The 13,730-nt window shown below is 36.8% G+C and overlaps 1 protein-coding gene across 1 annotated transcript; it reads left to right on the forward strand.

The window, feature by feature from the left end:
- The first annotated feature begins 78 nt into the window (after nt 1-78).
- On the forward strand, nt 79-13,207 carry LOC139143564 (uncharacterized). The gene is made up of 8 exons (XM_070713998.1): nt 79-221; nt 935-1,094; nt 2,296-2,524; nt 3,225-3,297; nt 3,671-3,760; nt 9,507-9,670; nt 10,376-10,481; nt 11,048-13,207. The coding sequence occupies exons 1-8, from the start codon at nt 117-119 to the stop codon at nt 11,207-11,209; spliced, it is 1,089 nt and encodes a 362-aa protein (XP_070570099.1). The 5' UTR covers nt 79-116; the 3' UTR covers nt 11,210-13,207.
- Nucleotides 13,208-13,730: the final 523 nt, after the last annotated feature.

Genomic DNA, 13,730 nt, shown 5'->3' on the forward strand with positions numbered 1-13,730 from the left:
CTCATTTCTCAGACCCGTTTCCTTCTCTGTATTTTGCATTTACTTTTTTAGAGCATATTCGTAACCTTCATATTGAATTTTGTTGTTTTCTTTATTCCAGGAAGTGCACCTGTTTTATGAGTGCTGGCGGTGGCAAGACCTTAATTCATAAAGACCTGTATGATAATGTCCACTGTCTCTTCAATGGAACAAAAGAATGGCTGATGATTGATCCAAGTCAGGTTAGTTTTTATGCAAAAAAATACAACCCAGCAACTTAACAAAAATGAAACACTCATTTTCAAAGAGTTCTACTGTTCAACATAAACATATTAATATTGTGATCAGCTTCTGCTAAATGCTAGAGCTTTCCACAAGACATGTTCCGGTCTGCTAGAACTGTCATTTTCAAAGTTTCTCTGCCAACAGTCAGAACCTAATCAAATAATTGAATTTTTTATTTGTATGTTAATTTTATTTGCCATACACTGATGTCCAAGTCTTGTGGATAGGTGTTGAAATCAACTTATTTTATTAGGAAAATTTGCTCACTCCAGAATTTGTTATATCAAGCACTATCTTTCAACTAGACAAGTTTGATCAAATATTACTCATTGTCTCATTATATCTAAGAGGGTACAATGTTCTTGTAACCCTCCCACCCCATTTCTCTAGCTATGTATCCAACTTTGACACAGAGGACAATAGGATTGTGCCAAAGTCTGATGGTAAAAGGGTGAAGTGTAACAATGTAGAATACCACAGGTGGTTATTTGTGTGATCTGTGTTTACAATAATATCATGTGACACACAAGCAACTCATGAAGTGTAAAGAATTTCTTAATCAGTTTTTCATTCAACAATTCATCTTCCATAAGTTCGGAACATTTTAAATATCAATTTTGGTCTTTTTTGTAAACAAACAACTTTTTCTTTTCCTTCAACACAATTGCAGAGTGACTTGGTGTATTTATCCAGAGACTCTAAGAGAGAGTTTGGTGGCCATGCCATGATTGATGTGGATGCTGTAGATCTCAGAAAGTTCCCCAAAATCAAAGATGTGAAATATTCTCATGTGACCATGAACAAAGGAGACTGCATGTACATTCCTAGTGGTAAGAAACCGTTATGATAGAGCAATGGCAATTATTTGCTTCTGGTGAGATACAGAATGAAGTAACTTTTCTGGTGCTATAGCTGCTGTAATGAACTTCTCAGGGTGTCATTGAAGGCAAAGTGCTTGTAAGGTATAAACTTTATCAGCCATGCTTTATTGCAAATCACGTGTAGTTGCTAATGAAGAAAGTGTAAAAACTACAATTTATTGCTAGAGCTGATCTCTTGAATTTTGATATTAAAATATCTATTTCCATTGTCAGTTAGGTCTTCTGACTCTTTCATTTTAATATTTATGTATTAAAACTTATAACTGTTGATATTTCTATTTCTTCCTTGGGGATAGAATATATGTAAGTATGTACTTTTACTATGATAGTGGAAAATCTTTCAAGAATACTTACCTTTTGAAAAAAATGCATGAAGCTCTGCTATTTGTTAGTTAATTACCTTTTATAGAGTCCCAGTGTTTATGTTAATGAAGGTTATTTATCAAATTTATTTTTAATGCTGCGTTTGTCATTGTTGTTTTTTGATGGCTCCAATTTTGTTGTGATAAGTTTTTCTAGATATTGTTTACAGTGAGACTTTTCAATCAACCACATAAATGTATCAGATAATACTGGTAATACTCATGCATATGTACTGAAAGGGATAGAGAAGATAGGATTTTTTTTACAGTATAGCTTTCCAAACAACCAGATCACACAGGAAACAAATTTATTTGCAAAGCAATGCATTCAAAGTATCTATCAAAACATTCCTCAACATCAAAACCAGGAATGCAACCGCGTCGGAAAATTTGCGTGAGTGAACCTTTTCCAGCCATATTTCACATAATGGATCAACCTTAAAATTTGAAAAGCAAGGGGAATGTACTAAAGTATTATGATCAGGGTTCAGGACATTCAATTACTGATCTTTACTGGCAATACCGTGGTGTTTTCATGAACATGGCTTGTGAAAGCTATGCATAAAGGTCAGCAAGCCACATGTTTTGCCAGTTAGTATAGAGAGCATGGTTCCCCCCCAAAAACCCCCAAAAATTGCTGATACAGTTATCATTGGCTGCTTAAAGTACATGTATGGTGGATGATAGGTGCTTCAGTGTTAAAGTAGCTAAGGCAAAATGCGAGGTGTAATTTACATACTGTTCCAAAGTTTCACATTCTAAAACTGAAATCTTTTCTCCCAATACAGGCCATCTTCATCAAGTGCGGTCTAACGGATACATGAACACAGGTGTTGCCATATGGTTCTCAGTCTTGACAAAGACGCACAACTTTGATAGCTCTGATTGCGCAGAAATAGAGAATACCAAGCATTCTGGATCTCTGGACTTCAAACCCATGAATGAAGTTGATGTGATCTGGACATCTGATGGGTATGGGGAAATGCATCAAGGTCACCTGGATATATATTATTTAAAGTAAGCTGAAGTATTTCAAATTTAGTCGTTCTGAAAAATTTACTTTAGTGCTACAAGCATGATAACTCTATTTACTTTTATCTCCTGCTGTTATAATTTCATTTGATTTGCAGATATTAGCGGTAGAAGTGAGACTGCATTAGAATGTAGTTCAGAACAATTAATCTTAGGGTTGGATCATGGATAAAAGTGAAATATTTTAAGGTAGTATGCGCCTCAAACTTTCCTTAAGAAATCTTTTAACCATTCTCTTTCAAAATGAAGAATAAAAATAGGGGGTCACTGTGCAAATTTTGTTACTGGAGAAACAAATTACCCAAGATTTATCGATATTTGAAATTCAAAATGGCCGCCATCCCTGTGTTAATTCTATGGACGAAAATAACATTTTCGATTTTCAAAAACTAAGATGGTAAAAATTTATCTTACACCAAGAGCTTTCAAATGAACCCCCCTGATGAACCCTTTTGACCTTGAGTACATCACAATGAATCAACTGGTTAAAGTTGATCTTGTTCTGTACACATCTCTTGTGCAATTACAAAGGTGTCATGCATCATAAACATATTTCTTTATTATCATTGGTTCACTGAGAACAAATTCCCGTAGACACATACAGTGCCGTTGTTACAGTGCGCCATTCTCATATCAGAGAATAAGTGTTGAATCTAAACTTTGAATTGTTTGTTTCTGCGTATAGGACTATTTTACTCACCTCGGCAGATGAAGAAGGAAAAATTTGGTTGGAACCATTCACTAATCATTTCCTTCAGGTATGTAGAATGATGTTATGTACAAGATGATTTGAATGATATTGTACATCATTCAAATGAAAACCGCAGCATATTTTCAAAAACCTACAACCAAAGCCTTTTTGGTTTCAGATGCACTGTACATTGATCAAGTTTACAATCATACAAAGAATGGCAGACACAGGAGGTTATCTCTTACAGATGCAGTTGACATCCCACAAATAAGCATTTCACCACTGTTACTTCTTCAAAGTCTTTTGCCTCACTTAGAGGGAGAGAGATGTTATTTTACAAAGTTTTTTAATCTTGGCTAACATTGCGTATTATTAATGACCCAGTGACTAATGTATCTTGTTCTCTTCAATTGTACCTGAGTAATTTTTCTCTTTTTCAGAGAGGTGATAAAGATGAAGATCATGAAGATGAGGATGATGGTGAAGATGATGATGACGATGCTGACTTAGTTCAAAGTATCAGAGAGCAGGTAAAAGCACACATTAGAAACAAACATGGCCACTGGATTTACACAAGTTGAAGTTCTTTAAATTGCAAACTTAAATGTGTTCCATGAGAAAGTTATAGAATCAGCCACAAAATAGAATTAAACTTTACTCAGATAAGGTAAGAATTTATCAGCAGTACAAAGTTTGCAGTGACAGTCAGGTAGGATAAGCATTTTCATGTCCTTCTGACTGTGGCATGATCATAGGAAATCTTATTGTTTGGGATGATGTAACTGTACATATTTATTATTGAGTACAAGAAATAAGCTGAAGCACTTGATGATATTACAAATAGCTTCTCAATTGTAATACCAGGTGTATATCATAAAAATCCATTATGTTTTTAATTATTTCCCATTATTTTTTGCTATGTTTGTAAAGTATAGGTTTATGTTCTACTGAAAAAATCCTGACAAAATGTTTGATATTAAACTGGTCATTTGTGTATAGTTCCTATTGGCCATTAATAAGTCCAAATAAGAATTCATTTATCAACAATAATATCACATACTGTACATAATGTGTTGTGTTGGCAAGGCTAATATTATGTATTTCAACTTACTATATGAGAATGAAAAAAAAAAAAAAATTTTTTAGCTCCGCTGTCAGCGACGCGGAACTTATCAAATAGGTTGATTTTCCGTCGTCGTCGTCCGTCAACAATTGCCTTCTCCTCTGAAACCGCAAGTCCAATTGCTTTGAAATTTTTTATGCAGTTCACTTGGTGTGACCTCACTTAAGTTTGATCAAATCGTGGTGAAATTTGCATATTCGTATTTTTGGGTCATTTTTTGGTGTTTTCGGTAAAAAATCTTCTACTCTGAAACCGCTTGTCGGATTGCTTTGAAATTTGATATGCAGTTTACTTAAGGTGACTTCAGTCAGATTTGTTCAAATCGTGGTGAAATTTGCATATTTGTATTTTTAAGGCAATTTTTGTCATTTTTGGTAAAAATATCTTTAAAATCTTCTTCTTCAAAACTACCAGTCGGATAGCTGCAATAATTGTAGCCCTTGGTTGGTGTGGGGATTGGGCTTCTGTCGTGCGGCTCGCGCCTTGCCCCAACCAGGGCTACAATTTCTCCCTATACCTGCTAGTGTAAAAGCTGCAGTGCGGGTCTACACTGCATGGTCAAGGCACACACGGGGCCGCATTATTAGAGAATCTCGCCTTACCGTGTGCAAATTTCACTATAATCCTGCTTCCGGATAATGTTAGAGCCCTTGTAACTCCTATCGATGGTCAACTTTACTCCTAGCAGCTGAAAAATGACAGTTTAATGACTCAGGCGCGAAGTCAATTCGAACTGGACCGCCGTCGTTGAACTCTGTACCCAGCCGACTTGTACCATTACATTTTAGGGGTGGCCGACAGGTGTGAGTGACAAATGAAAACGGTGGCACTAGCAGTACATTAGCGCGCTAGTGGCAGTATAGTTGTTGTTATTTTAACGCTATCTTTTCGGAGGATTGAAAAAGGTCATAGGACCGTTTCCTCCTTTTCAATTACTGCTAGAATACCACTATCGCTGAAAGCAAAGAGAGACCAGTGACCATTGAAGAACTTGCCATCTTTATTTCCTAAGAAGTGAAAGAGATATTCACGCCATGCAAAGTCTGTCGTCTCGTCTTTGCCATTTTATACAGATGCTCTGACAACAAGAGGACACCGCAATATAATTATAAAATATCCAATCGATATTTACGGCTACTATACTATACGATATAGATCTCTAAGGCTATAAAATCTTCGATATATATCGGATATTTACCCGCCTAATTAACAAACTCTATTATCATCTAGTAGCGAAGTTCGAGCCAGACTAGCGCTTGGCCAGAGCTGTAAAGTGGTGAAATGTCTGACAAATATTCGCGACTCTTTTTAATCTTGAAGCTTATAATGGTACATTTTCCGACTGTTTCAAATGTGCTGAAATAGTTCCGATTCATAAGGGAGGCTCTAAGAGTGATGTTAACAACTATAGGCCTATCTCCCTTCTACCAGTTCTATCTAAAATACTAGAAAAACATGTTTATATTAGTTTTTACAGTTTTATGCATTTAATCTTTTTTTGTCACAACTCACAATCATCAGACAACATCACTCTTGTCACATTGCTTTAGTCAAGTTAACTGACCAGGGTCTATACTTTTACAGAATATAGATGAAGATAATTGTTTTTAGATATACTTAAAGATTTTTTTCATCGTTGATCATAACATTTTGCTGAGCGAACTTTCTGTGTACATGTTTTCTGATTTGTCACTGAAGTGGTTTCGATCAGACCTTACAGGAAGAAGTCAATGTTAGCTATTTAGGTGTACACGCTCATGTTTTGTCGATTGGTGCGGTGTATCTCAGGAGTCCATTTTTGGTCCACTTCTGTTTTTGATCATGTTATGTATGTCATTTCCTCCCACACTCATCATGACATGAGTTTAATTAGTCTGGAACATTCTCAACTTTGTGTAAAAATGGGAAGCTTAGATACTACTACTACTGTGACTACTACTACTACGGTGCTTCAAATTTTATCAGATTTATTCAAAAACTGCTGAGGTCAATATCAAAGCATGTATGTAAAACATGCTGATTACAAGGAATTTGTTACAAAAAGAAAGGTGTATCCATGAAAAAGCACAGATGTGAAAATGATGTAAAGAAATCCTCATACAACCCGGCCTACTACGTCATAAAGATGTATGTTGACAGACAAGAAAATGCCGAAATTTTAAATTGATAAACACTGCATTATTGAAGTAGTCATGAGCAAACGGATGGAGGAAGTCCATCTGATTAAAATCAGGTGTAGAGTACGGCGACGTCTTCTTATGCGTACGCGGTCACCTCTCGCTGTCGCCTCTCACTACGCGACAGCGAGAGAATACCGCGTACGCATAAGAAGACGTCGCCGTACTCTACATCTGATTTTAATCAGATTGGAGGAAGTCGTTGCTATATTAGGCTATTTCCATACTGAGTTCATCATGCACACTGTAAAGTTCACTATGGTTTGAAGCGAGACTACATAAATGTCATGTGAGAAAATTAACCTGGAATGTAATCCGCGTTTGTGTAATGAGTTAAGAAATGCTACGACCGTACAAAAACAGTAAAATACCTACGTGTGATAGCAAAGTATTTGGCAAAGCTGCACTATCGGCGATTTCCCAGACCCGGCGTGCCGTGGCACAAGGCTAGTCATTTTAGTATCGTCTAGAGTCCGGATAAATATTCTGTAAGTATAGGCGATTTCACAGACGCAGAGTGCTGAGTCCAGTGTCGATCGGCGATTTCACAGTAATCCCGAAATCGTCGATATGTCAAACTTTGATACTAGATGGAAAATATCCGATTTAAAAAAAAAATGTTCAAAGTCACGCCGTCATGTACAAGAATGCCGTTTTGGCATCCCACTTCACACATTGTGACCTTTTTAGTCGAACAGATTTTGCTTGGAACCACTCTTTCCGCATTGAACAACAGCGGCATCTTGTTAATGTAGTTTGTACCATGGAGGTGGATGGTTGAACTTAGTTGTGAAAGTTGAACTAGTTATGGAGTTTAACTTAGGCACACGCCTCTGAACAATGTGCATGGACACGTTGTTCTAACTGCTTCAAATGACCCGCTCCCGTGTAGGATTTATTGAACTAGTACGTAACTTATTTGAGAAAGTTGGGAAGATAGAGCACAGGATTTATTGAACTAATCAAAATGAGTAGTTGAACTTCAGCAAAAGTATCTCTCTTTATTCACCAAGAGTTATATATTGTCATGAAATTACCCACCCCTTTCAATCCCGTAAGCTAGTCCTACGAGTATGGCAAGAGTGTCGGCTTTGGCTCCGGAGGCATGCAGTGTAGGGCTCGTAGGGCTACCCGTAAGCATGCTCATTCAGCTCCCTCACACCTGTCGGCCACCCCTAAAATGTAATGGTACAAGTCGGCTGGGTACAGAGTTCAACGACGGCGGTCCAGTTCGAATTGACTTCGCGCCTGAGTCATTAAACTGTCATTTTTCAGCTGCAAGGAGTAAAGTTGACCATCGATAGGAGTTACAAGGGCTCTAACATTATCCGGAAGCAGGATTATAGTGAAATTTGCACACGGTAAGGCGAGATTCTCTAATAATGCGGCCCTGTGTGTGCCTTGACCATGCAGTGTAGACCCGCACTGCAGCTTTTACACTAGAAGGTATAGGGAGAAATTGTAGCCCTGGTTGGGGCAAGGCGCGAGCCGCACGACAGAAGCCCAATCCCCACACCAACCAAGGGCTACAATTATTGCAGCTACCAGTCGGATAGCTTTGATATAGATGCACTAAGTAATATATATTGAATTTCTGATGAAATCTGTAATTTTGTATTTTTGGGGCAATTTTTGCCATTTTTGGTCAAAAAATGTGTATTTCCAAAACTACTAATCTGATAGCTTTGCAATTTGGTATACAGGTTCCTACAGATTATCTTAATAATATTTATTGAAATTATGATGAAATCTGCAATTTTGAATTTTTGGGGCAATTTTTGCCATTTTTGGTCAAAAAATGTGTATTTCCAAAACTACTCATCTGATAGCTTTGAAATTTGGTATACAGGTTTCTCTAGATGAACTAAATGATGTTTATTGAAATTATGATGAAATCTGCAATTTTGAATTTTTGGGGCAATTTTTTCCATTTTTGGTCAAAAAATGTGTTTCTCAAAAAGTACTGGTCTAACAGCTTTGAAATTTGGTATACAGGTTTCTATAGATGAACTAAATTTGATCTTTTGAAATTATGATGAAATCTGCAATTTTTATTTTTGGGGGCAATTGTTGCCATTTTTGGTCAGAAAATTTTGTTCTCAAAAAACTATTCATCAGATAACTTTGGTTCTTAGGGATGATCCGCTGTGATATATTCAAAGTATGATGAAATCTTCAAATGTGTATTTTTGCAGCTGGTTTTGCCACTTTTTACTGGCCACTGCATTAAGCTATCAAAGATTTCGACCTCCTTAGTCAACATGTGTCAAAAATAGTTATTCTCTATAAAACACAGCGGAGCTATATCGGCCGCTAGGTCGCTTGTTTACAGATAAAAATTAATGAGAATATTATCAGAAGTTATAGACACTATGGCCAAGAAAACTAAAAAGGTTGTTTCTCATCCTCGTGCGCCTCAATTCAGCCCTGCCGCGTCAACCTTTTTTTTCTGCTCATGAGGAAATAAAATGAAAAAAATAAATGCAAAAATGCGCAACGATAGTGCATAACACAGTGCTGTATAACACAGTGCTGTATACAAAATAACTGACACTAACATTCCATTCAGAGCTGTACACATATGTCAATGTTATATTAAGCTGTCAAAACTGCATTGCTGCACTAAAAGTCAAACCGCAGAAATGTTGCTACAGTGTATACAAAAATATTAAAGCAACACTGCTGTGCATTTATCTCTGCGTGCATTCCTATGTTGTTTTCATGTTTTTTGCTTGTTCTTGTTGGTTGAAGAAAAAAAAATTGAAAGGAAAAAAACAGCGTCACCGCATCATTTCTTGCAATATGTCTAAGATGAGAAATAAACTTTTTATTTTTCTTGGCCTAATGGTGTAATTTGTATATTGTGCATGTACTACCGTAGACTGTTCACAAGAATAGAATGCATAGGAAATGCTTTAGGTGTATAGCCATAACAGATAAGCATATAGCGATCACCAGTGTTTTGTATCTTCTTAGTTCAAACATCTGCTTGACCCAGAGGGTAGAGGTTATGTTACCAAGGAAGAGGTCAGCTCACTGACTGTCGACCAATTGAAGGAACTACTTTTGACCTTTGACCACAATGATGTTTCAAATTCCTTGGAATATGAATATGGTTATATCTCTGCAGAGGAAATCACGTGAGTGTTGCCCTTGTATGTTTACGCAGCAGTTAATAAATTAGCTGTTTTGCCAGGAAAAGGGTTTGTTTCAAGAGAAGCTGCATTCATTTCCATTTCAAAAAATTCCATTTGCAAAGATTGCCCGTGAACCAAATGTAAGTGGAGTGCATAAATGCACTGTACGTGTCATGCAGTTCTGAACAGTAAATTTCAAGTGTGCTGAATGTCAGAATTACCACTGCTCTCAAACATCCATGTCCTGTGCTTTCTGTTGTTAGATCTATTATGTTAGACCCCCCCCCCCAAAAAAAAAAAACATAAGGAAAAAAAATCACCATAATAAGATGCCATGGGGTTATGTTTAACTGTGGCTTTATTTGGAAAGTTGTTATGAGAACTATCAAATATATCGACAATTGAGTGAGCAATATATCTGTCATGCAGAAATCAAAGTAACTGCTGGTATAAGCATTAACTCTGTCACCCAATATGTATCTACAGAACTTCATCTACAGAAAATAAAAACAAAGGTTGTTACAAAATTTGACACTCCAGGGTGACTTAATCATAGTAGAAAAGTTCATAGAGATAAATCTACCAACAGTGTACTTTCTCATCTTTGTCACTAGATGGCTCTTTCCATTTGATAATTGGTTAATGTTGAGTGCAGCGCCTTCTGTTACCCTAACCCTACCAGCTTTCATTCCATTGATCCTATTACAGCAATTTGATATCTGGATTATTTGCATTTGATGGTCGCTTCCTTGGAGAAGACTTTGTGCAGAGCTACATAAAAAATGTGGGTGGCACAGCCCCTAAGGCAGAGGAGGTAAGTAATGTGGGGGGGGGGAGGGGAGGAGGAGAGGTCAACCAACATTGTGTGACAAACATATACCCCTTCCATAACTTCGTACTGACTTCTTATTGCTATAAAGAATGAGAAAATCATTTTGAAGTTGTAAAGGTTTCCATTCAGTATATGCTTGATTGGAAGTAGCAAGACTACTTGGTGCTTTTAGTTAGGACAAGGTTAATGCAAGGAATCCAACTCAAGTTTGTGATATAGGTCGAATTGTCTTCCATAAATGCTTGTACAGTCAAAACCAACCATATACCAGTCCATGTCGCAGAAAACACTTGTCAAACATTCTGATCAGGCAAAGGCCACATCAACATTCAATTTTCTGGAACATTATTGTTGGTTTAAATCTCTTCTGGGTCTTATTAATGTTTGGTACTTCACACAGATTTCACTGTATTTGTATTTCCGTAACATTTACATGCACCTTCTGAATTTTACATACATTCAGCTTATTTTAAATGGCATCCTACACTTGTTGCAGGTCTTTAAAGATGCAACTCACCTTTTCATGATTTGATAATGCTTTCTTGCAGATTCTGACTGCCCTTGGAGCTAGCAGGGACGATTATGTCACCATGGACATGGTGGATAGGAACCTTGAGCAGGCACTTGCCAAGTACCGTGAAGGAATACCACACGACTCAACAGTTGAACACTTGATGTTTGAACATCTCGTCAAGCATGATGAGCTCTGAGTCTCCAAAAAGTGATAGCAGCAAATTTGTGTTCATTAGAATGTCTTTCCTATTGTGTAGCCATTATGTATGTCTATTTTGCCAACATTTCACATCAAGGTGACAGGGATGCATGTAAGTCTAAAGGTAGCTACTGATAATTCAAAGTGACAAAGATGAACTCCTCAGAAGGACTGATATTTGCTCTCATTCCTTAATCCACCATCGGAGAGGACTGAGCGTACTTCCCAAGGATTTTTTTCAAGTTTACTCTTTAATTCATAAGACAGTGGTAAAAGTATTCAGAATGCTTTGCATATGATTTACTGATGTTTGTATGCATTGCTTGCTGAGAGGAAATGGCATTGGTTTTTGTTTTTCAGTCTCTCTTCTCTCATTTTGATAGGCAGGTTTCAAAGGAAAATGTGAAAAAAATTATTGAATGGGATAAGTCTATCAGCTGCTAAAAGTTTGTTTTTCCGTGTTTGAATAAAGCGCACTATTGAATTATTTTTAATATTTCAAGGCTTTATTAGGTGTAACATTTGATTTTTTGCCATTATCTGTGTTCTGTTTGTAGGTACAGTTTCTTATCCAGCTTCCCCTATCATGTGAAAAACGCCAAAAAGTTGGATATGTCAACAAGTGCATTGTTGAATGTTATTGGTGCAAAACTTGTAATCTGGAGTACAACTTGTTTGCCAAAAATAATGTTGCATGTCGTATACAATGTGAAGTGTGAGCAAGGCAGATATTTTAACAGGTTTTAGAAAAAAATGATAAAGAAAATTTGTTTTGTTAAGCATCAAAAAATGTGATAAACATCTTAGCAAAAGTTACAGATATAATCCCATTAGAGAAGATGAAAGGAAGTAATAAAGTACATTCCATTAATCAGCAGGTGTTTTAAAGTGGCACTCCCACTTGGTAACATTTTTAAAACACATTTTTTTAGTGCCATAGGTCGATATTTGACGTGGCGACTGTACATGAATCGCAAGATATCGATAAAAAAATGTCTTCAAAAAAGTAAAAGTTTGAATTCCGGTGGCCCACCTAAATTCAGCTTCCGAACATCGAACGTTCGGCACTGGGGCCATTGTCAACTAAGCTATGGAGTACGAGTCTACACTGACGCTGCTGTACGCCACAGTACCACTTGCCTCGGTGATCGGTCATGCCCCGTGGGAGAAAGCTGAGTCTTACTGACTTGGTGATAAACGAAAACAATTTTGCGGATTCCACCAGAATTCGCATAGGTGACTAGCCCAGTTACGTGCGGTTGATACATAGCGGCCACCGCGTGGTATGCATAGACGCATACCACGCGCGCGGCGAACCACACGTACTGTGTGGCAGACGACAAAATGTAGTCATCGGAGGCGGCTAATATTTAACACGTAAAAACTGATGTTTATGTGGTATTGGTTAAAAATATAATACAACTGATTTAGAATAATGAAAACGACAAAAGCTAAGAAGAAGTTTTCAAAAACTGACCTGTGGTAAAGGCATAATGCTGTATATAAAGTCTTCGCAGTGGGAGGTAAAGTTGCGTCGTTCGAACTTATTATGGACTCCCTAGAATATCGCGTCATGATCAGAAACGATCGTAAAAGTTCGGGATGTGAAAAATACGCTCGGGAAATGACATGTTTTTATCGATATCTCGCGATCCGCGCGCAGTCGCCACGTCAAATATCGACCGTGGCATTAAAAAAATGTGTTTTAAAAATGTTACCAAATGGGAGTGCCTCTTTATATTCCATAAATTTTTAGAAAGAAACCAATATTCTTAGGTTTGCTGTCAAGTTCAAGACAAAAAAACTGAATGTTTCTGTTAATATGCCTGCAGAAACTAGGGTAGGTCAGTGGGAATTTTTTTCATTTTTTGATTTTGTGTTACAGGGTGTGACATATAAAAAAACTGCAACATTTCGCAAAATTATGATGGATGTTTAAAATATGAAAAAAAGTTGAAAGTCAGAAGGGTTTTAATAGCGTAGGGTATGAAACATATCTATCATTTGGCATTATTGACATTAAAAATAGTTTTTTACCAGAGAGCTCTTTCCTCGATGAAAAAACTTGAATGGTTTATGTATCTTGTGGAAGCAAGGGAAACCATTATGGGAAACTGTAATAGGCAGCTTTCTTACCAGAATAATTTTGCCTTCATTTCTGGGTAAAATTCAGGCAGCTTCCATACCAGAATATTTTTTCTTCATTTTACAGTAAAATATAATTGTAGTAAAACAGACTGTATATATCGTGATCAGACTTCAATATAAAGGTCAAATCAACACCTTTTTGATAGCTCAAAAAGTTAGCATATCATTATACAACTCGGTGCAACTGTCAAACTTTCGCATGATGGTCAAAATTTTAAAAATTTGGTGGTCTCCTTTTCTCTACGATTGCATAATGTCAATATTTTATGAACACATTTACACAAGATTTGTATATTTTTTGAACAGAGCATAGTAAAATTATTATGTAATGAGGTTGTGTTCTTACCTTGGTATGTGTATCTCAAAGATGT

Source organism: Ptychodera flava, chromosome 11 (assembly GCF_041260155.1).
Source record: "Ptychodera flava strain L36383 chromosome 11, AS_Pfla_20210202, whole genome shotgun sequence".
NCBI lineage: Eukaryota > Metazoa > Hemichordata > Enteropneusta > Ptychoderidae > Ptychodera > Ptychodera flava.